Here is a 23,306-nt window from a genome sequence, read left to right as displayed (position 1 = left end):
AGAAGTCATTTCATGTGCAAGCGTGCGTGCCTTGTGCCCGTTACCTAATGCTACCTAACCCTTGTGAGGCATGCGAGTTAAAATGTAGGCCTGCTTCCTACAAATATGCACACCAGGTTTATGATGCTTGGTCACACACCACACCAACCTTGTATGCATGTGCACTTGCATGTTCATGTCTGCATATGTGCTTGCGAGCTGCTGGCCTGGCAGACTCTGGTATTATTTTTGGGAGAGCTTCTCCTTCCCTCTGGAGGGCCTCATTGAGGAGAGCTGGCTCTCTCCGTCTCCCTCTCTCAGTCCGGGAGTCTGGCCAAGCCCAGCCGAGCAGGCTCGCTGACTATAGCGGTGCACAAGTCACTGGAGTCGTGGCCCGTGCAAGGCCCAGCTCCAAAAACACTGTGCTACACACAGATGCTAGGCTGCTTGCTGGCAGTGGAGCGTTACGTTTTCACTTACGTTCAGCAAGTGGATCAAGATGATCCCACCCCCTCAGTGAAAACAGACATTCACATGCAGTCCTTCAGTGCTGTGTTCATGCATGTCGAGCCAGTCAGTGTTGGGAGTTTGCTACAATGTAGCATAAGCTAACCACAGAGCCTTCCAGCTTCACTGGATAGCATGCCCTCTATATGTAAAGCCTGGATAAATATTATTTTCAATGTGAACGGATCAAGACTCTGGGAAACCCCAGCAGATCAACCTCTGCAGCAGTCCAGCAGATGTGAGGAGGGTGGAGGGTTCAGGGAGGGGTAGTTGTCTGATTTCACCGTAGACCGTTTAATCGGATGGTTTGTGCTGTGGGTGTGTGAGGGCATGCTGAACTCAGCGATGATGACCTCAAATTGGCCCTAATCGAGCAGACTCATTAGCGGCTGGCTCTGTTCAAAGTTTCTTCAGCCCCGTTATTTTACTGTAATCGTCCAAATGGGAGGGAAGAAGCAGAACGACAAGCGCGGAGGGAAGAATAGAAGACAAACAGAAAATAATGAGAGAGCACGAAGAGGGAGAGTGAAAAAAAGATAAACAAAAGAGAAAGAAAAAGAGGAGGAGATGAGGGAGAAACAGAGCTGACGCCTGCTTCCTGGCAGCCTCAGCTGCGAGCACATCTGTGTGCGAAGGGTTCAAGCAGACCCCCATGTGTTTGCTCAGGTCGCCTGATTGCCTTTCCTTCCTCTTCTCTCTCCCACTAAAGACCCACTGTCCTTCCTCTCACTCCAATCACCCTGGCCGAGGCAGAGAGAGAGAGGGCTACTCCGACAGACGCGGGGAGCAAGAGCAGCTCCTGCTGAACTGAACTCATGACTCAGCATTTTTCACATGCAAATTCATCAAGAATTTGGCTGTTAGAGATTTTTTTAAAAAAGAAAAGAAGAAGGAGACCTTGCATGTATTACTTGGTTAAATTAGGTGTGAATTAGGGTTTGCATTTGTGTGAGAGCATGTGGGTCTGTGCATATGTATGACTGTATGACTTGGGAGCCTTTGGTTGGAGCCTGCTGTCTGAGTACAATGGTCCAGCCCGGGGCTTTAACTCCACAAAGAGGCCTTTTCTTAACAACGAGCCATCACAGATAGAGGAGGAGCCTGACCAAAGCATTACCACGCTTAAGGGATCACAGAGCTTCCCTTGATACATCTGATATCACTTATGATTTTAATAATCAAGCAGTCTTCATTAAAAGGACCGTTCAGGCCATAATGTCTGTCTGTGTGCACAATACTGTGAAAACACTTCAGACACATGATGTGTTCTATCAAAGAGGTACATTATCAAACCTTAAACAAACAGAATCACAGTGAGAAATCCACCAACATAGCAGGAGTAGTTTAAAAACAAACTGGGCTCAGGTATAGAAGTTGGGTTTTTTTAAAGGCAAGGTCACGCTGTTTTTCTTCTCTTTACTGCCCTTTGTCAGTTGGAATGTGTGCAGCGTATAAGAATAGAGACAGATCTTACCTCAGTATTAAACTTTATTTCCTTTTCTGTGTGAGATGGAAAAATGATAAAAACGTACAGCTCAGGGACTTTTTCATCTAAGACAGGTCAGTGTTTTCTTTACATAATAACCACAAAATTAAAATCAGACGTTTTCCGTGTGTTGGACAAAAGCTTAAAGAGTGAAAATAAATTATCGTAGCAATAATTATAACAATATAACAACAATAATAGCAATTAAGCATTTATAAACACTCTATTTACTGCGTTTTTTTTTGTTTGTTTGTTTGCTTTGTTTTCATAAAACTCTGTTATCAAAAACAGGTGGTGTGTACAATCCAGCATGTTAGAGGGGCACTGGTTTTGGGGTGTACTGTTGGTTGGGTCTGACTGGTCAAGAACAGGGGCGCATGACTTCTGCGGCAGTCTGTTTAGCCAGTCTGAAGACTTCCAGCACTGAGGAGCAGTCGTGAACGACAGCCTGGGGATGGACAGGGCGCGTGTGTCTCAGTATATAATGAGATGGTCGTGAGGTGAAAACAGCGGTTCTTTTTAAGCCCTCTCATGAGTTTCCTGTTGCAGGATCAAGGAGAGGTGGGTACCAAAGTGACTTAGTAAAAAATAAGCAAAAAAAGAATGACAAACATCTCCAATCCTGCTATCCCCTGTCACCCAAGGACTAACGAACCCCTCCTCACATTAGCTCTTTACAGAGTCCACTTAAGTCTCGCTCTCCGCAGCGGCTCATCAGTGAAGGTGTGAAGGCGTGACGCAGCCATAAGTCATCAAGTCCGACTGAAAGTCTTTTCCCTACAACCACTGTACACGAAACAAGGCTGCTCAGCTGTCGTGACTTGGGAGGCCATTTAGTGTTTATGGCGATGTGATGACTCCTACAGGCGAAGGGGGCTCTGGGTCTGAAAAGGCCTCAGTGAGGCTCAGCCCAGACCGGCGAGCGATTGGAGTGGTGGGGGTGACCGAATGAAGGGTGAATGGGCGTGGGCGTTGGCAGCATGTGTCCCGAGTGGCTGAAGGGGGGCAGGTGACCCATGTGGGTCATGTGACTGGCGAGGCCAGGCGCACCACCAAAGGGAGAGGCCTTGTCCTGCATGCATTTGGAGAGCTCGTCAAAGCCGTCCCCTGATCGTTTGTTCCTCTTGGACTTGCTGGACATCTTGCGGTTGCGTGTCTGGATGCCTTCTTTCTTCATGGTCAGAGGTCTGTTGACCTGTGAAGAGCAGAAGAGCGGCACATTAGCTCAGGCGTGGCGAACAAAAGCACCACTGACAGTGTGAATACAGCATTGTAGACATTTAGGTTTAGGTTACTGTCACAGCTCTTTTACAGCCTCTTTATTTTAAATCTTAGCAGAAATATGTCACATGTTGCAATTACTTTTTTTTACTATCCCAATAGCCTTTTATGAATAACCTCAGCGTTATTCATAAAAGGCTATAAATAATGAGCAGCTGTTTTGCATATATAGCTCCATTATAAAGCGAGTCAGGGGCGTGTGGGTTTTTTAAATCTTTTGTTTAATTGTCCAAACCAAACAGAACCACAGTGCTCATTAATGAATACACCGGGATGAGGACCAGGCTGGGCTCTGAAAGGAGCAGCCAGCAGACAAATCCTCATCAGTGTAACCGACGCCGTTACACTGAATGACAGTCCCACCCGGCAGCCTCTCTGGGGAGTAACGCCCCCCATTGAAACAACGATGGTTTAATAAAAAAGCCGCCCGGTGGGTTCTGCTCGACAGGGTGAGCAGGCTTTGCCTCCCCACTCTCACTTTCTGTGCTCCTAAATCGATACGAGCTGTCCGCCCACTTAACCAGTTAAGGACCAGCAGCCCTCCCCTCCTCCTTCCATCCCAAACCCCACACTCATTTTTCTCCCCCCCCCGAAGCTACTTACATTGTGCAGTTTAAAGTAAAGGCCGCAGGCGTTGCACACCGGATCTCCGTTCCCGTTGCGCCTCCAAAGGGTGGTGGTGGTGGTCTGGCAGTTTGCACAGCAGGTGCCTGCACGTCTAGCAGCGGACTGAAGGAAGCAGGAAAAATGCATCATAAATACTAAACTCGTTCACTTGTGGAAGGGAGGTCAGCGCAGGCGCGTCACAGTAGATTTCGTCTGAACCATTAGCAGCAGCAGAAGCATCATTTAGATTAAAATAAAGCCGTAACACTGATACCTTATCCCAGAAAATGTGCGACACGACGGGAAAGTTAACGGGAGGTTTTTCTTAAACTTCTTAAACGGTGGCACGTGAGGTCCCATCTCTGACCGCACAAATATGTGCAGACAAACATCAAAAGAAGCGACACACAGACTGGAGAAATTACTTAACTTCTCTATTGAATCAATTGCATGTATGTCGACCGCTACAACTATGATCAAATTTTGTAATTTGTGCAATAAGACATGGAGACATTTTTTTTTCTTTCTCCCCCCCCCCTGCAGACGTCTCTCACGCTACTCTACAGGCCCGCTAGTAATTGTATTTAATGATAAGTATGCTATTAATGGAGGCCCTGCGTAAACTCTGCATTTTATCACGATCCAAGAAAAAAAATGGGCTGCGAGTCGTGTGAGACACTGTGTCCTGTCTGACAATATACCGCCGTGCCCATTACGGATCGATTTTCCACACATAATAAAAAGCATTAGCTTCACATGCAAGGAGCCTCCGGTTCCGTGCCGTGCGTGCAGCATCCAGGTTAGTCTTTTAATTCATTTCAGGTGGACTCGTTGCTGTTTACCTGGCGAGCAGCAGCAGCAACAACAACCCAGGTCATTTTCATATGAGGTAAAATATAAATGCATCATAATTTAAATTTAAAAAATGCAAAGCGACTGTGCGTTAAGCCTAGCACTGCCCACCGATAATGACAAACAAGAGAACAACATAAATCCATTTATTTTCCAGTCCCCGCCCCTCGCGGTCTGTCTCTTCACACATAAGCGGCTCCTCCAGTGTTGTGATAATCTCTTTATAGTATATGTCAGTCTAGCCATAGAGAATGCAGAGCGCTGGTTGAAGGCGGAAACAGCCGGGAGCCTGACTTCCTTATCTGGGCCGGCCAGATATCCGGATAGGAAACAACTGGATGCCCCTTTGAACACAACTCTGAAAAACACTTGAGCTGAAAATGCAAAAGCTACAGCCACATGGGCCGACCCAGTGGAAAATGTAATGGACTTTTTTTTCTCTTTTACGAATAGGAACGACGTGGAAATCGTCAAGGAACAACACGAAAAACGATCATTTCAGAAACGAGTTTTAGTATTTCAGGAAAAAAAATGCGGTGGAATTTTTCGAATTTAGCAGAAAGTGTTAATGAAGACCATCAGAGCCATCATAATGAGGGTGTGTGAACGAAGTCAAAGGTTACGCAGCTCAAAACAATTTATTAGTTTAGACCTTATTTTTTTTAATACCTTAATTAATATAAATCGGCATATTATTATTATTATTATTATGCAATTTGATTACAAATTATATCTATAAAATATTTTAACAAAATATATATAAAGCATACTAGATAGATAGATAGATAGATAGATAGATAGATAGATAGATAGATAGATAGATAGCCCCGTTTTTAGCAGGTTTATTGTGAATAAAGACTGAGCAGCTCTGCAACATGGCACAGCCATCACAGGATTCCTCTCTGTCATTGCTGCCTTTCATTTACTCAAGCATGGTGTTAACTAAAGCAGCATGGGCATTGGTATCAGTAACAGTATCAGAAGTACCAGCAATAATGATAGCAGGAACAATGGCAATAGTAGCAGTATTGTAACAGGCCATGAAGGCGGATCATCGGGGGGTGAGAGGGACAAACAATTCCAGGAAGATCATAGGGAAAATATAACTTTCCTGGAATTGTGCTGCCGGCATCTGCTTTGTGCTCATATTTGGGTGCCTTCTCTCAGAGTGAGGGGATGGAGCGAGATGTAGGACTCACCAGTCTCCGTTTGGGCTTGATAAGTGGTCGGTTCTGGCCGTTCATCTTGTGGTACAGTCCGCAGGCGTTGCACAGGTAGTGGCCGGTACCGTCCCGCCGCCACAGCGGGGTGGACGTGGCACCACAGTTTACACATTCACGGCCCTCTGCATATAGTTCAAGAGGAGGAGACAAAAGGAAATTTTATATAATTAAAAAGTTCCCCCCTCTTTGTGGAGCAGCATATAGCAGCTGTGTAGCACAACCTGGTCAGGTAGTTATAGTAGAGTGGTGCATGACCTCAGATGGCCTTGTAATATGAAGTCAAAAATTGGGGTAGTGACAAACATCCATATCAGTGTGCAGGTGTACCAAGTGTGCACGGCTGCCCAGGACACAGACACCTCTATGTAAATTGATCTGGAGTGGGGAGGCCACAGACAGCCAGAACATGTCCAGAGGTGTCCAACAAGAAGAGTGAGATACACCATCAAATTAAGCCTACATTATTGATCAGCTTAGTGGGCACCCACGAGAGGAAAGTAAGTGTGTGTAGGTGGTATTAAATGTGTCGGAAAGTGTTTGATGAGAAGCTTGCGTGCTGGTTGGTGTCAGAAACAGCAGTGAGACAGCATTGTATCAGCACAAGTTGTAACATAGTTTCTATCATTCTTGGTGACTGGATCAATAGTCAGTGTCCTGTGTGTGCGCATTCTCTTCTGTACAAAAAGCTGCTTAAAGAAAAACTATTCCCACAAGTTTTTCTTCCCCCGTTCAGGTTTGACTTCAAACAGCCTGTTGCTAAACCAAAGCTCATTTAATTCAAGTGTTCCCCTCTCCCTAGAGCATCACCTCATTATTTCTGTTATAATACCAGCGACACCCAAAGTCCCACCCTTGCACCACAATAGGACCTGACCTGAGCAAAAAGAAAAAAAAAGGCTAGGTTCCTTTTGAAATGCATTTCTTGTGTTTTCGTACCTCCCTTCTCTTCCCCTTAAAGAATTTCACAAGTCAAGCGACCACACACAAGCAGTCTCATTAATATGTTTTACATATTCGCCCACAATGACTTACAACTTTTTGCCTTGCACAATGCTCAGTGTTGAAATACGAAAAACAAATGGGAAGGCGAAACAGCTCCGTGCATAAGGTGAGCTGCACGAGGGGAAGGAGCTGTGGGTTTGAGGGCCAGTTCAACAGGAAGCGGTACCAAGAGGTATTCGTGCTGACAGAGAAAATGTCATTGTGGCATTTTGTCCAACAATCAATCACATATACTGGCACTGGACATTGACTTTGATAGATAAGAGCCTTTTTTTTTTCTTTTTCTAACGTCGTAGCAGATATGTTTGTGTTGCTGATTCAGGCACAGTCTGGTCAGGCTCTTTTAAATGTCACAGTATAACATTTCTCCACCACAACAGCTCATATTCGCTCAGGATTATCAGGCACCGAGCATTCCCCAGGTGTGTTAAAAAGCACGGCAACAAAGGATGACAATGCAGATAATTGCAGAGCTACATTTGGAACAATTTGTTAACACACTGCATTTTTTGTTATTTCACGTCCATTCTTTCTTTTGTCCAGTAACTCAGTGCACCACAGCTGGAACAATGTAGGGAAATTACACACTCATTAAGCAGGCTGAGTTGTTTTTTCAAATGTCTGCCCATTAGTGTCAGGCATAAAGTCTAAGTATCCCCCCTTAAATTTGACTCCCAGCACATGCAGCATATTGAATCAAAATCCTGTCCAGACAGTCAGAAAATATGCTGCTTTATTATGAACATTTTAATGTCTTTAAAATTAAGGGGAAATGGGAAACTGCTTGAGTCCTTTTTTAAAAATCCATGGTTGCTCATTGCACCAGAATGCACTCTCATCTTCACGGAGAATCAGATCTGCTGTGAACTTGCTCGCCCCTCCACTTCATGTCAGCACAGCGGGCCAAGGCCGTGCTTAAAAACACAAACAGCAGGGCTCTGTCGCCTGTGCTTTGTTAGTGCTGGGGAGAGCGGTGGGCGGGGTGGAGGTCGTGATTTGTTCACTTGGAGGTATACAGGATATGGCAGGAGCCAGGGCGTCGTGACTCCCTCGTTTTTTAAGCGCAGTAAAGGCCACGTTTAAAAGAAAACAAGCCTGTGGCACGAACATGTACCTGCCTGAGCACCGTTGATGGTGTGGCGTCTGAATGTAAAGTTAGTGTGTAAAAAATGTCAGTGTTGGACTTTTTTCTCTCTGCTCAAAAAGCGGCTAAATTATTTCACTTATTTTTAAAAACATATACTTAACCAGTTTATATGGATCGTTTAGTTGTTATTTATATGTAAAAACATATACATATGAATAACCAGTCAGTCCCAAAAATTATATAATCCCACTTTCGTTCTCTATTTTTTGCCTATTCGCCTCGATTACACTGACATTTTAAGCGAATGAATCACACAAGTATGAAAAAAAGTGTAATGGGTGAAATAAGACTTGACAGTGTCCGATGTGGAAATTATCGCTCTTTTTTCCGTATAAGCAACTCACTGGAGCAACAAGTCTGAGCCACGAAGTTTACATAATACAAGCATTAAGAAATTGATAAATGCAATTACACCAGGGAATAAGTGAAAGAGAAAATAAAAGAATAAAATGATGCTCACACCATAGTGGAAATACTAATATCACCTTTACATGGAGACCAATGAAATATTCATCAACCGATGATTGGTTGTGTAAACTAACCTATATTGCGCAACGCTTCACCGCTCAGCTGAATAAACCATAACCATTTAATTAGGCCTTATCGATTTGATCTGCCATCTGATGAGAAAAGGGGGGGAGGGGGGCTCAAAACACACGTGAGACTCACCTGAGCTCGATCTGGCTTTGCTTTTGCATTTGGGCGTAAAGCTGGACGAGGACCCGCCGAGCAGGCTGCCGGGATGGAAGAGACTGCCGCCGTATTCGTGGGGTGTAGGGAGAGAGTAGGCCGGGTAGGTTGGGATAGGGTGATGCGTGGCTGGGGCCTGGCTGTTCATCGAGGCCAGGCCGCTGCGGAGCGGACTGCAGCTCTCCATTTTCATGCCGTCCGTCAGTGGCACTTGGTACTTTATCGACTCTTTCTCATCCATCCTGGTTGAGGTGGAGGTCGGAGAGGTAGGGCCGGGGTCCGGGGACACGTCTTTGGGAGGGGTAGGGGGAAAACTGTACAAGTGCGGGCTGGAATGCGACGCTGGAGTGAGCGAAGACACCGGAGCGGTGCCGGTGCTGCTACTGCAGGGGTAGCCGGAGCCGGCGGGGTGAAGGCCGGGTTTGCTGAAGTGGCTGACCGCCCATGCGTTGTGGTGGTGTGCAGCAGACAGAGCTGCTTTACCGGGGTCCAGCCAGGGAATACCGGGGCTGTGGATGAGGTGTGGCCGGCAGACCTGGTTCCCAGTGAGGCGAGCTGAAAACCATAACAGTCTATTTAATATGGCTGTATTCTGCTTTAATTTCTCAGTAATTCATAAGTCTTATCATTAGTTTACAACTCAGTTAAAAAAAATCTTACCTGTTAAATTCCCTGAATTTCTCAAATCCGACATTTAGCTCCAGATGTAGATAAAATATTCGTAGTTGATTTTAAATAATAGATTTTTTTTTTTTAAAAATCGAAATTAAGTAACCTCTCTACAAATAGTTTCCATTAAATGAAAGCAGCCGATATAGCATTATTAAAGCCTACAAAAGTTGTAAATAAACAGCGCTCCTTGTCTGGGCATTATCTTTTCGTCCGCAGCAGCTCTCGGACTAAAGGTTGTTATTAGTAAATTTGCGCTTTTTATTTTATATCCGGGAAGTGCCTCTCTCCCTCCAGAAACTCCTGCCCCAACAGAGAGGGGTTAAGTGACATACTTCCCTTTCCTCTTGCTGTCATTTGTTAGAAATTCCTTTTATGTTGGTGAATTGACCCAGGAAAGTCAAGAAGGACTTTTTCTAACTAATTGCTGCTGAGGCTTTTGTTGTTAGGCTGGCAATAAGCTTTTTTACACACAAAAATCATTAGCCTTTAATATCACACACACACATTAAAATTATGGTATTATACGACTCTTTTAAAACATGGATCTATAAATGGATTTTTTAAATACAATTTTATTTATATTATATTTTCAGACATCTTTTCTTATCTGGCCTCACACTTGGGAATCGTAAACTTGAGCGCATCTTACCGTGTGCTTGGCTGTAGGTGACCCTTGCTCGGGAGTTGGTGTAGTAGGGGTTCCCTTGAGAGTCCAAGTGGTTCAGAAACATATCAACCTCGTCCTGCGGCAGTAAAGGCGCCATGGGCTCCATGTAGTTGTGGCTCAGGCTGTGGTGGTGAGAGTCCGGGTGCTGACCGTTCAGCACAGCATGATGGTGCGCCATCCACCGAGACTGATCTGCCGCTGCGACCTCCATGTCTGAGCTGACAGTCTCTATTTTTTCCCTCTCCCCTTGAATGCCTCTCTGTTTAGGCTTTATTTGCCTCCAAGTGGAAGTCGATTCCTCCTTAAAATATAGTTCCTGAACTGTGATTTACAGCAGAAATAGAATCCTTAAATAACTCGCTCTCCCTCCTTCTCCTCTGGGATACCTGCAAAGAGACGAAAGCAACATATTAGTTTAACAACACGTCTCTCCTTCCATGCAAAATCGAAGCACCCTTCGTTACTTTTATCTAATTATAGCGGATGACACGTGAAGTAAACTTTGCACAATTTAGGGTTCCTGCCATTACAAGTCGGAAAAAACAAGACATCGCTGTCTCCAAGTCGAAGCAACGCATCCTGTATCCGCATAAAGAAAACACTTAAATGTCTCCTCTGGATACCTGTTGCAGTTGTGATCAGCTGATGGTATACAGAGCCCTGGATGTGTAAACCTCTTGATCCTTGCAGTGCTCAGGCGCATTAATGAGATGTGGGGCAGACTGATGCGGCTGGCGCCAGTAAATTCCCATATCAAGCCATGGGGGGCGGGGCGTCGGTCTGGACCAATCATAGCGGGCACTGCCGCAATTGGCTAAATGCGTCCTGCTCTCCTTCTTTCAATTTTCATTTTCCTGCACCGAGAAACTAAAAGACTTTTCAATCAGTAGTGTAATTTCTTGGGGATCTTTTTTTTCGCTCATGAAGCTCAAACGAAATGAGCAATCGACCTCTGATAATCTGCCTTTTTAGCGACGGGCTGAAGACAGAGCCTAACAATGTGTGAAATTTACACCATATATATGGCCCAGTGTTAGCTTTTTACAACGTACCCATGCAGGCGTAGCTCCCCTTGCTCTCTATAAACCCATTTACAAAATACTCTTAAACCTTTCGTTTTTTTTTAATACTCGTGGGTGATATTTAAAATTCGCACCCACTTGCGAATGTCTTTTGGTTTTATGCCACAGTTGACCGGTTAAAGCTGCATATCAGTCCTTATTACTAGCAACAAGCGTAAGTGTTTTGGTTGTTGTCTGCCCCAAGTAAATACAAACAGCAATTTCAGCACCTCTTAAACCAACAGAGGAGGAGTCGATTTATGACCCCGAATTGCCCCCCTCCCATTGTTGGGAGCGCCTAATTGTCTTTAATTAGTAGCACGACATTCCTTTTGTGAAAACAGTGGTTTTTGTCTCGGGGGCAGAGCAATCAAAACATAGTTTGCATTTCTAATGACGCCCGTTGATAATTTGACCAGACAAAAGGGGATGGGCGCAAGGCCTCACGTTGCACGTAGGGTACGAAAAGTCAGTGGGTGACAGTCAGAGCGTCTCCCGACGCGCTCATTCACAAACGGCCCACAAAAACAAAAATGAAACCTGGCGGGGTATTTAATGCTTAGACAAAAAGGGAAAAATGCGTTTCTGTCCAATTATATTTTTTCTTGTATTTATTTCTTTGTTTATTGAAAGCGTGCGTAAAATGAGCAGCACATGCGCTGTTATTTGTGCGCAAGTATCTACGTGCACTGCCGCTGCGTTTGTGTGATTGACAAGGAGTAATTGGAAGGTGCCCTGAACAGACTGGCCGCCACGCCGACGCCGGGATCCAACGTCACAAAATCTAACTAGGAGCTGAGCAGTGTGGGCGGGGGCCTGCGGGGGGTTGCCGTGATGACACGGCACAGGTCATTTAGGCGATAATCACGTTTGATGTCATACCTGCGATATTACTTCGAGCCTGTGTGTGTGTGTGTCAGTCATCAGTCATTAAATCTCGGGCATGTTGCCAGAGGCAGCGAGTTGATGAGCTCAGCCCTTTGAGCTTGTCAACTCCTAAAATCAACAAATTACAACATGTGTGGCAGCAGAGGGCCAGCGACTCCAATAACTGACATTCCAGTGGAAAAGAAGCCACAGTTGGCAGGTGGAGTGAAGTCTACCTTAATATGCTTATTAATTGTCAGTGACAAATATTGTGTTGTAATTTACACTGCATCAATCAACAATACTGCACCAATTACGCACAATTTAATGCCGCACAGTAATTGCTGTCACATGTTTGAACCCTAATCAACAAGGACTCCCTCTGTTTGAGCGTCAGTGAGTATGCAGCGATGCTCTTGATCTTGTAGCCATCAGTGAAAGGACACTGCACACTGTGGCTCAGACTTGCCGGTCTGTGTTGCATTTTGGCTGTGTTAACCACTGAGAGAGTGAGTCAGGCTCAGGATAGCTGCTGTAGTATTCCCATTGTTGTTTGCATGTTTGCCAAATGGATTACTCAGCAGGATTTACCCCCTCTGTAATTTATACCTTCATTAATCCCATTTGTATCTTTGCTGGAACAAAAAGATGGGAGAGGGTGATGGAGGGTTAGTGGGAGAGGACGGGGGGGTGGGGGAGTTGCTGTTGCCTTTTTCCCTCTGTCTTTCTCAAGGACACAGCAGTATTGTTTCACCTAGCGATGCCATCCAAAGAGCAGAGAACGCGTCCCCTCGCACAACGCCTCCTGAGCTGGGCGAGAACTGTGTGCAACAACTGTATCACCGTGCAGCCACAGTGGCTAATGAACAACAAGATTATCATTCCGATCCATGCTGTTATTAAATGGGATTGGCTTTATCTACCTGTTTGTTCCCATTGGGCACGGTCATCCATCATTATCCAGAGTGTAGGTGTGTGACTGTGTGCCCAACTATGTGTGTGTGTGTGTGTGTGTGTTTTGGGGGATGGGGGTGTGAAGAGCCACTGTGGGGCTTGTGAAGATAAGCAGAGCCAGAGAGAAGAGAATGACAGAAACCAGCTGAAGCATTATTGTCCCCTTTACTCACGGCTAATTAGATCGAGCCAGGGCACTGGGTGGGTGGGGGGGCTTTATAGACACAAGCACCCACCATATAACTGCTGAGAGAGGGAGCCTAAGAGCAGCACAGTCTCCCATTTAAGTCATTTCTGAATCAAAATAATGACATTTCAGAAAAAGCGGGTAGGACATTAACATGGACTGCACACACTCAACAAAAAGTGATTACGGACCGCAAGGTGAACCTAGTTTTACAGTCAAAACCACTTATTGGAGCTATAAATTAAAAAAAAAACCCACATTTGGACCTCTTACAATGTTTACTCACAACTCCATCTTCATGCCACTATTCTTTGTTCTTTGCTGTAATCATTTCAATTCAATTCACAGCTTTATTTATACAGCCCCAAATCTTAACAACAGTTGCCTTTATATTGTAAGGGAGAGACCCCGTGGTAACACAGAGCCTCCATGAGCAAACACTTGGTGACAGTGGGAAGGAAAAACCCCCCTTTGTATAGTCACACACAATCACGCCATGCCTCTTAAATCATGCACACATAAAGCAGACCCCCCCAGCACAGGTAAGAGAGGGTGGAAGAAAAAGAAAGGCACTCCTGCGTGCCTGCGGAGACCCACCAGCCCTCCCCCCCCTGTGTCAGCTCCGCCAGTGTAGTGATGTGATTGCTCCTTCTACTGATCAAAGAGGGTTACTCGAGTCATTATGCGTTTTAAAGCGTGACAATTGAATACCTTTGTCGTCACTAATATCTCGCTGATGATACACTAAACAATTTAGTTTCTTTTTTCTTTTTTCTTTTTCGGGGCCAGAACACCCTGCCCACGGCAACACGAAAAGTGAGCCACATTAAAAAGGATTATGCGCACGGATTAATTTGTCGATATATTTTTTATTGATTTATTTATTTATTTTAAGAAGCTATGGCACACATACATCCGTTTTGTTAACCCGGACTTAATCTTGAACTTTTTTGGTCGATCATTCGGGAAAAACAAGCGGTGCTGTAGAAATTAAAAGAAAAACAGCGCGCTTCCAGTGAATATGAATAATAATGATGAATAATAATATGAGTAATGAATGATAAAATACATTAGAACGTATGACTGCATCAAACATATAATATCACTGTACCGCTTTAGAGATGTTGCGGAGGGTTATATTTGGCCTAATATCCAAATATCTGTGACATGTATAATTATAAATAAAGAGTTCATAAAGAGTGCACGTGCGATCAGTGTACTTTATTCCTTGATAGCCATGAAAATATAGCACAAGCAACCGTTTTTCTTTTTTTATGCTGAGCCTGTAGCAATTATTATTACAAGTACCTTACTTTGAATAGCCTCACATATAATTATAAAATATCAAATAAGAATAAAATAAAATCATAAATAATATTTTAAAGTTCAGATAGTTTAAAAACGCAGTAATTGGCTTACCTCCACCAGTCTTGAACAGCAGACAAAGTCAAACCGGAGAAAGTGGAACCATCTGATTCACTGCGCAGCTTCGCGTCTTCTCTGCCCTCCCCTCCTTCTCCTCCTCCTCCAAAAATATATGATAACAATAATAATAACGGTGCAAAATGAACGACCAAACCGAAGAGGTGTCCAGATCTGCCCCGTTTGTATGATGCTGTCGAGACTAAATGGAAAACCCGGTGGCCTGATGGTCGCTGCTCTGTGTGCTGTGTCGTCACCGAGCGGAGAGCGGTGAGTGTCTGCGCGCAGTATCCCCCCTCTACTCTCGCTCTGTCCAAACCTCTGTGAATATGAGCAATAAAAAAAAAATGAAGAAGAAAAAAAAACTTGTGTGCCTGTGTGAGAGGCTGCGGGCACACAGCAGCGTAATGGCACGTCAGCCAGCAGCCTGTCTTCCGGGTCCTGGTTAAATACAAAAAACTGGCAGCGGTACCTGTTCCCGAGAGGTTCTCAACATACTTTAGGATAGCTTGTGTCTCACGTGCTTTTCAGCATTTCATCCTTTTGTTTTTAAAATGTATATCAACGTTCCTCGAGGTCACTGTGAGCTCTGCCCTGACAGACTGATGTGCTGCTTACCTGAGCCTGTGGAGTTAATATATGGTCTACATACATGCAGGGAAATAAAGAACTTCGCTAGATGTTGGAGCCACCAAGTGAGCGAGCAGAGTCCCCGAACCCAACTTGTCCCAGCTGCATAATGCGCAGTCATTATGATTAATTTGGGGCTGAACCTGAGGCTTGTGACCGGGGGGGTGAACTTAGAAATTGCATAGCTGGGAAATGCACGGTGCTCTTTCTTGCTCAATAATTAAAGTCTAAAAGCTACTTTGTAGTGATAATAAATGCTCTATCTTCTTTTCTTGTTGTTTTGTTTTCGCTTTTTGTAACAACTCGGATAGAACGAGAGCCTCGGTCCTAATTGACTTACTGAGATATTTGATTTGAGAGAAACAACCCCCCCCCCCCCCATCCCCCGCCCAAAACACTGAGTTAAACATGTTAAAAAAAGAAAGAAAAATACCCATCCCTCCCTCTCCACCTTTTTTTTTATGTCTGTGTGTGTTTGGGGGGGGGGGGGGGGCTTTATATCCCACACAGCAACAACAACTTTGTAAAACATGCAAAGCCTCTAAAATCTCTTGCACGCGACCTGGGCTCGTGCGTTGCGCCGAAGCCAGGCAGGTGCAAGGGGCGCGAGGACCTCTGCAACTCGGGGCCCGTGCTCCCCAGAGTGCGCACACACACACATACACACATGCAACAAAAAGGGAAGAGAAAAGAAAAGAAAATGTGAAGTCTGACTGAATTGGTAAACATTTGTTTTAATGTTTGGACTCGTCAGAGCAAAAAGCTTGGAGGCACGAATAATAGACGCCAATAGGCTAACATAAGCACTTTTTATACTTTCTCAGTATTATTTGGACTCTTAACAGTCTAAAAGTATAAGGTTTTGCGGTTTTGAAATAAAGCATTCTTTTTTGTTTTATTTGTTTTTAATATTTTAAATCTGAAAACTGTATGCTTATGTTAGGTTATTTTAGCGAGTTGTTGTGGACTAAACAACGTTGTGTATTTTTATTAAGTTGATAATACAAACCCAATAAATGTGAGTTCACATATGTGTCTTTTAACAACAGTTACAATTTATTCGGTAGTTGTTTTTTTAATGTCTCTCAAATACATCATTATTATTACTTTTCCAATAAGTTGAATGTTTCAAATTCACTAAAACTTAATATTATAATAAATATTTAGCAATATTTAATAAATAGTATTTGTTTTGTTAATCCGTTTTCTGTGCGTTCTGCACATACTCCGTGTGTATGTGTGTGCGCGCGAGTGTGTGTGTGCACGGCTTTCGTCAGGGAGATATTATATGCACACTGCATTAGATGCCAGGGTCCTTCTCCTTCTGATTATTACCAGGGGTAATATTTCATCGGCACCGCGCAATCTTTGTTCTCTGTGAAGATAATAAATGGCCTAATCGTTATCAGCAAACTGCTGGGGGTGTCAGCACCGACCGAGGCTGGAAGCGGGGTCCAAAGTGCTGCTGAATAAATTGGTGTTCCTTATCTCTCACTCCCAGATTATCGCCGCCTTTTCAAACTTGCACAACAAATACATTCAATGCATCTAATGCATCATTTGTGGGGGGGTGGAGGGGATCCCGCAGGTTGATAGAGACAGAGCGCAGGGAATGAGACGTATTTACACGTTTTCCGCTGCAACTAATATAAGCTCTATTTGACATTAGAAGGAGTTTATTGGCCGGACCACTGGTGCACGCACTTTACATATCACCGCACGCCGTGATGCTATCTCTCTTGATTAGCCTCATCCTTTTCTATGTGTTAGATTAATCTGTCTCTCCTCTTTCTTCTTCTTCTTCTTTTTTAAAATGCATCCCATCTTTTGGGAATTTATGATACAGCTTATTTTGGGATTTTACTAAATGAGGCAATATTGTCACACGTTTCCAAACTAAAATCAGTAGTTTTTTTTAGTAGGTTGGGAATCAGGCTATCTACAGTACAGATAAGGTGATAAAGCTCAATTTCCAGCTATAATTGCACTTGTGAAAATGATTCCGTCCTAATAAACACGTTGGAACACGATAGCATTATCTTCATTTCCACAATGGGATAAGCCGCTTAACATGCACCGTTAGTTTTCTCTGATTTGTCCGGTCAGCAGGCCTGCTCCTCCACAACAGGGCCTCGCTTTAAAGGCCCGTGTTATCACTTAAACAAACTGCTGTGGCATTTGGTTGAATGAATGCGCCTCGTCCGCCACAATTCAGTTCAGCTTCGTCTAAATTTTACAATTGATGTCAGTAAAGTGCATTTTAATCTGTCCAATCCACTATTCTGAGGACTGACCTTTCTTTAAAATGGAACTTGTAATTTCACCACTAAAAAAAAGGCTTCGTTGTAAATGTGGTAAGAAAATAGTTGTGTGTTCTTAATCGAGCAGGAGATGCAGCATTCAAGAATGACACTTATAGAAAAAACAGAAAAAAAGAAAACAGTCTCCAGTAGACACACACACACTAGCACGCACCCCCCCCCCCCCCCCCTTTAATACCACGGCATCTCCACCGGCCCGGTGCTCTGATGGTCTCCTAGACAACCGAGATAACGGTGCAGCAGTTTTCCATATCGGTCCCGGAGTCTATTATAGCTCGGGATTAGCTCTCTTTCCGAAAAGGTCATATACAAAGTCACCAATCCTGCTCTTTTCGCTGCCATATGGCCCCACGCGTGAGGGCACATTCATAAACATGCGTGTGTCATTTGATTTATTGCCATTAGACTAATGGCACTGTCCCGTTTTACTGCGCTTCAAAAACTAGTCATGTAAACTGGAGCCTTGTGAGGAGACAGCGAGACCACGGTTATCCCCAGGACTGAGACTGCAAGTTTCTGCAGGAGAGACAGCTGGCCAGGAGACCATGTGCTGTTATATAGCGACCCCTGGCGAGAAAGGGATGTACTGTAGGACAAACGTACAGTACTTGGATTCAGAAAGCAAATCACCCTCACTTTAACACTTCTGTTGCAGTCCTGCTCTACAATCAGCAGTTCAAAACGTCATATGGATTTAGTTTTTAAATTAAAAGTGTTCCAGCATGTTTTCAGCAGCAGATCATTGGGTCATAGAATCTGCAGGCCTGGATTAGTGTACTTTATCACACTGCTCTTGGCTATCGTCTCTCTCTCTCCAAGTGATAGCCAATGTACCCACATCCACCCACCTGAAATAACATTTTTTGCTAATATTTATCCCCTCTCTACACTGCACTCATAACTCATTCACATTTATGGTTTCACACTCTTCCACACCTCTACCACAGCTAATTTGAAGTTCACTTTTGCTGCAGTTGCTGGAGCTACACGGTGCACCCAGATTCAAATAAATACACACTTTGACACTGCTTTGTGGTCTTCAGTGATGGCGAGGATGTGCAGCTAACATTGCTCTGTCATTGCATTAATATGTTTGTTTTTGTTTCCCACCTTTTGAATTGCCTGTCTGCTGCACCAGACGCTGTGGGTGGAGCTGGTTCAAATACTGAGGTCTAACAAGCTGACTAAACCATCTGCAGTGAAAGCATAGGCTCCATTTTTATCCCTGTAGTTTCCCCACTTTGTTTCCATAATCATTTGCTCTGCTAGTATATAGAATTATTCATCTTTATATATATTTGTATAGTTTTTTAAACAGCATTTTCCAATACCCTCCTCATTGATCAGCCTGTTTTGTGCGCTCTTACTTTCATTGGCCTGTATCTTTTATATTTTTTAAAACCTTTGGGTAAAACATTCCAAGGCTACACCTGTGCGTATTTGTCCTTGGACTCTGTCAGACGTGATAGGAAGCTGTGCTATGAAAGCTGAACTGTCGCACCAGTCTCTGATCACCTTTTCAAGGTCTTCGGTGTAATTGGCTGCATTCATTCTTCACTCAGTTCAGTCCAGTCTCCCTTTTCCTGCTGCTGAGAAGTTCCCCTCTAGTCGTGATGCGTCACCGTCCTTCTCTGTAGGTGGCTTTACTAGTCAAAGTGATGAACACGGGGTGTGCCAGACGCTGTGCTTCGAGCTTTGCCCAGATAGTTCAGCTTTTATCTCATCAGACCAGGGAATGTCATTTAATGTTGTATTTTACTAAATATGTGGATGTGGCAACATTATATAGTTACGGTGGCTGTTCTAAGAGTAAATGTCTGACTTGATGGAGGGCAGCTGAGAAGGATCAGTCTCTCTGTTACTATTTCACTGTTATTGTTGTTTCACAGGCTTCCTGAGAATATCCAAGACTTTCTAAATTATTTCATACCTGTGAAATGTGCTTTTCCAAATTTCCAGCATAAGTCTACAGAGAGTTCCCTTGACTTTGTGGTTTAAAGTTATTTGTGAGCTTTACATATAACGGGTACATTACTCTCGTACCTTACTCTGTTCAGTTTGGCAAATGTCTCTGTCTTTTTCTTTAAAACATTAAAAATAAATAAATGAACTTATAAAATGTTTTCTCTCTGTCATTATGACACTTACGTTGATATACAAAACAAATGTGTTCGCATTCCCATGTATCACATAAAGCAGGCTAAATTGTGCAAAGAAAGTGAAAGGGTGCAAATACTTTCCGAGTCTCTGAAGACTGGGTAACAAAGAAACGGTGGTATTCAAGCAATACAGCAAGGGAGGGAGACTAGTGCACAGCTGGAATGTTCCAGCTGGGATTCCCGGTGGCTGGACAGGAAGTTTGAGGAGTTCTGACAGGAAGTGTGTTCTCAGAGAGGGTGGAGAGAGAGAGAGAAGGGGGAGATGTTTCCTGTTGGTTCTCCCCACATGTTTTGACGCCTTGCTCATTCTGGGTCCTCTTCACACCCACCATGCACACGTACCAGTATGCAAATGCTGCTGGTCACATCCACCCGTGCTAATAGCAGACTGCTATTAGAGGATAGTGGTAAGCTGAGAGAGTAAATCATGTGCGTAGGGCAGGATTGTGTCACAGGATGCAGATGTCACCACATGAAGTGAAACTTCCTGCCCATCAAAGCAGTCAGTACCAGTTTAATGGACTCACAATGTGGAGCCCGTGTAAATTAGGCTTCCAAAATTCAGGAGGGAGAAATGATGGAGGAAAGGAGGAGAGAAGGAAAAAAATAAAGTGTGTGTTTGCAGGGGGGTGGGGGCGGGGGGCTGTATTGTAGGAAGAGATCTGATGGAGTGATATGTGGATTGCGAGAGGAAAACTCTCTTTGTCTCTTCTGAGCTCAGTGGACAATCAAAGTTTCCTATCAGCTCTGGAGTAGGGGAAATTGGCTGCCCTGGGAAGGAGAGGGCCACTCTCACAGCCAATGGGAAGTGCCCCTGTCACTCTAATCAGGTCTGATAGAGAAAGTAGGAAACGTGTGTGTGCCCGTGCACATGCTCCGACGAGAGTGGCTTTTAACAGAGAGCAGCTTTGTTTCACTTGTCTTCGTATGATCCAAGATGATACAAAGTAGCGTCAGGCCTTCATCTGCAGCTTATCCCCTGCACTGAGGGACAGACATGAGCTGCACGGGCACGTTTTTTTTGCCAAAAACTTGCCCTGAGAGGCATGACCATCGGTGCTTTGATGGAGCGCCATGTGGCAGAGATCAGTGGGTCTTAGTGGGAGCTGTGGACAGTTGCACATAAGGACGGCAAGGGAAGAGGATTACTGTCTCATCAATACAAATCCATACAGGGAAGGAGGCTGACATCAATATGCACAGAGATATAGGCAGGGGCTTTGAGTGAGCGTGCACGGTGTAAACATCTGCACAAGAGGACCACAACGGTGAACTCTGGATTCATGGGGGGGGGGTTGTTGTTGTTTTTTGTGCCATCCATCATTCTCACTGTCCCTCCATCCCCACCTTCTCCACCAGACAAGAATGCCCCCCCCCCCCACCCCCAATCCTCTGTTTGAAGTCCCATCTCCATCTCTGCGCTCCTACACTGTCCTTCCCTTCCTCTGCCTGTCTGAATGTCATATCTGTCAGCCTCGCTCCTCCCCGCCTCCTGCAGCTGCAACCGGGGCTACAGACGCCTTCATTGTCCTCCTCTTCCTCACCCTGACGCTTCTGCACCCGGCCACATCACACCTGCCACCTGCACAGGAGGCAGAGCCCTGGGACCTGAGCCGCGGGGGCTTTCATCCACTCCTCACCTCGCCCTTCAAGAGCCTCTCATCCCCTCATCCCGGCGCCCTGTCACTGAGGAATGGCCGGTGCAGAGGGCCGTGGCAGAGTGGGACACAGAGCTCCTGTTGTAAAAAAAAAAAAAATGTTTTAAGCGGAGCCAGAGGGAATCAGTGCAGGTGAGGCGTGTGTTTGAGGGCGAGTTTTGCGGTTAGATTTGACTCATATTTCTTCTTTTTGATGATATTCCTTTATGGCTGAGTATGAAGAGTGGATGAACTGAATGAATGTATGTCATGAGGAGCGTGGACCTGAGAGTGTGCGCATAATAACATGCTGACAGTGAGGGTGGTGGCTCTGTCTCAGTGATTTATGAGAGTGTGCTGTGAAGGGTCCTCTGAGCAGGATATTGTTCCCTGACTGGTGACTTCTGCCTCTCTCTCTCTTTGTGTGTGTGTGTAGTTGTGTGTGTGTGTGTGTGTATTTGAGAGCAAGAAAGATTAAGAGGGAGAGTACTGCAGGTGAGCCCTCAATGTAATCAATCACCACCACGTCACCAAGCCTAGGGACTTGTGGATTACCTCTTCAACTGATATCTAGTTTGACTCCAAATCTTTTTTTCCCCTTCTTTTTTTTGCATATTCATTATTTCTGGCAGATAAAGAATGAACACACTCTGCATCATTACTATACTTCAGGAAAGGAAGATAATAATCGACTCCATGCCTGAGGGGGGACCGTGACAGCTCAACCGCATGGCCCAACCAGTCCAACACCCTGCACAAACCCCACCATCCACCTCAAACACACACACACACACACACACACACGGTTTGCCACATCAGGATACAGTGCTGCACACGAATTCCGGTTCAAACAGTATTTTGCTCGGTTTACACCAACAGATAAACCGCAGCTCTTCTGTGACCGGTAATCATATCCTGGCCCAGAACTGAAAAGACTGAAAGGCCTCCGATGAGCCACAACAAGACAAACAGCCGTGTAGGGAAGCGAATGCATCAACAGACTCATGTTTGACACGAGCATTAAGGTGCAGCCACGTTCGATGGCATCTCCGTCGGAGTAAAATACCAGAGACAATACAAGTAGAGTTTACGTACAACTGTAAGAGCGTTCCAATTTCTAGCTTTGATACCTTCTGGTCCTTTTGTAGGTTATTCCGGGGGAAAAAGACACAGCCTGCAGTAGTGTGCAAAGGTCTGGAGCTACCCTTTATTTCTTAATATCTTCTGTAGGCCAGACTTTCTTTTCATTTTTAAAGTGAAGGTCTGCTGAAGGTCTTTTTAAGTTTTTATTTGGACATTGACTTTTGAATAATTTTAAATTGTATCTTTAGGCTGTTCCCATTTCTTTAGCTGAATCTATAGAAATGCCAAAGAAAACAGTTTGATGGGTATAAACTTGTATTGGAACAACAAAATGATTCCCAAAGAGCTATGAACTGATAATTTGGCCTATTTCAGCAAACGTTATGTTCAGTATGTGTTTGCTGATATACGATACACAACTTCGTCCCTGTCATGATTGCAGCCATTAAGGCAGAAACTTGCTTCAATTTAAAATAAACATTTAAAGTTTCGTAACTCCACGAAAGATTAAGTAAATGAGTTCATGTTTAACTTGCAACTTGATAAATGATGTTGATATCATTCATTCTAAAAGATGTGTTGCATATATATTAGTCTCCATCACAAGGTTACCTCTGTATGATGAAGTGCTGCTCTGAAGTTGGAGAGAAAGTAAGCTCACTGGCCACTTCATTAGTTACACCTCTCTAGCAGATCCAGTAAGGTGTTCAGAAAATTTTGTCTGTCGTCCAGCAGATTTGCCCAATTTCCTATTCACCCGCGTCCCAAAGGTGCTCCATTAGATTCATGTCACGTTCAAGGAATCAGTTTGAGAAGATTTGAGCCCTCTGACAGCGACAAGGCATTTTCACCCAGAGAACCGCCGCTCCCAGT

The 23,306-nt window shown here is 44.4% G+C and overlaps 1 protein-coding gene across 4 annotated transcripts; it reads right to left on the bottom strand.

The window, feature by feature from the left end:
- Positions 1 to 1,956: 1,956 nt before the first annotated feature.
- gata2a (GATA binding protein 2a) lies at positions 1,957 to 15,258 on the bottom strand. Of its 4 annotated transcripts, none has more exons than XM_040003263.1 (6): positions 14,601 to 15,258; positions 10,095 to 10,498; positions 8,753 to 9,328; positions 5,911 to 6,068; positions 3,857 to 3,982; positions 1,957 to 3,167 (listed from the first exon to the last, which is right to left on the bottom strand). In XM_040003263.1, the coding sequence occupies exons 2-6, from the start codon at positions 10,321 to 10,323 to the stop codon at positions 2,868 to 2,870; spliced, it is 1,389 nt and encodes a 462-aa protein (XP_039859197.1). In that variant the 5' UTR covers positions 10,324 to 10,498; positions 14,601 to 15,258; the 3' UTR covers positions 1,957 to 2,867. The 4 variants fall into 4 exon arrangements, with proteins under 4 accessions (XP_039859197.1, XP_039859196.1, XP_039859198.1 ...); XM_040003262.1 differs by lacking the exon at positions 14,601 to 15,258 and adding an exon at positions 10,736 to 14,583; XM_040003264.1 differs by lacking the exon at positions 14,601 to 15,258 and adding an exon at positions 10,736 to 14,583 and having other exon boundaries at positions 5,911 to 6,056.
- Between the last annotated feature and the right edge of the window lie 8,048 nt (positions 15,259 to 23,306).

Source organism: Simochromis diagramma, unplaced genomic scaffold, assembly GCF_900408965.1.
Source record: "Simochromis diagramma unplaced genomic scaffold, fSimDia1.1 OVJJ01000646.1, whole genome shotgun sequence".
Classification (NCBI taxonomy): domain Eukaryota; kingdom Metazoa; phylum Chordata; class Actinopteri; order Cichliformes; family Cichlidae; genus Simochromis; species Simochromis diagramma.
Note: the sequence above shows the minus strand (reverse complement) of the source record. Positions and strands in the feature narration are given on the sequence as shown.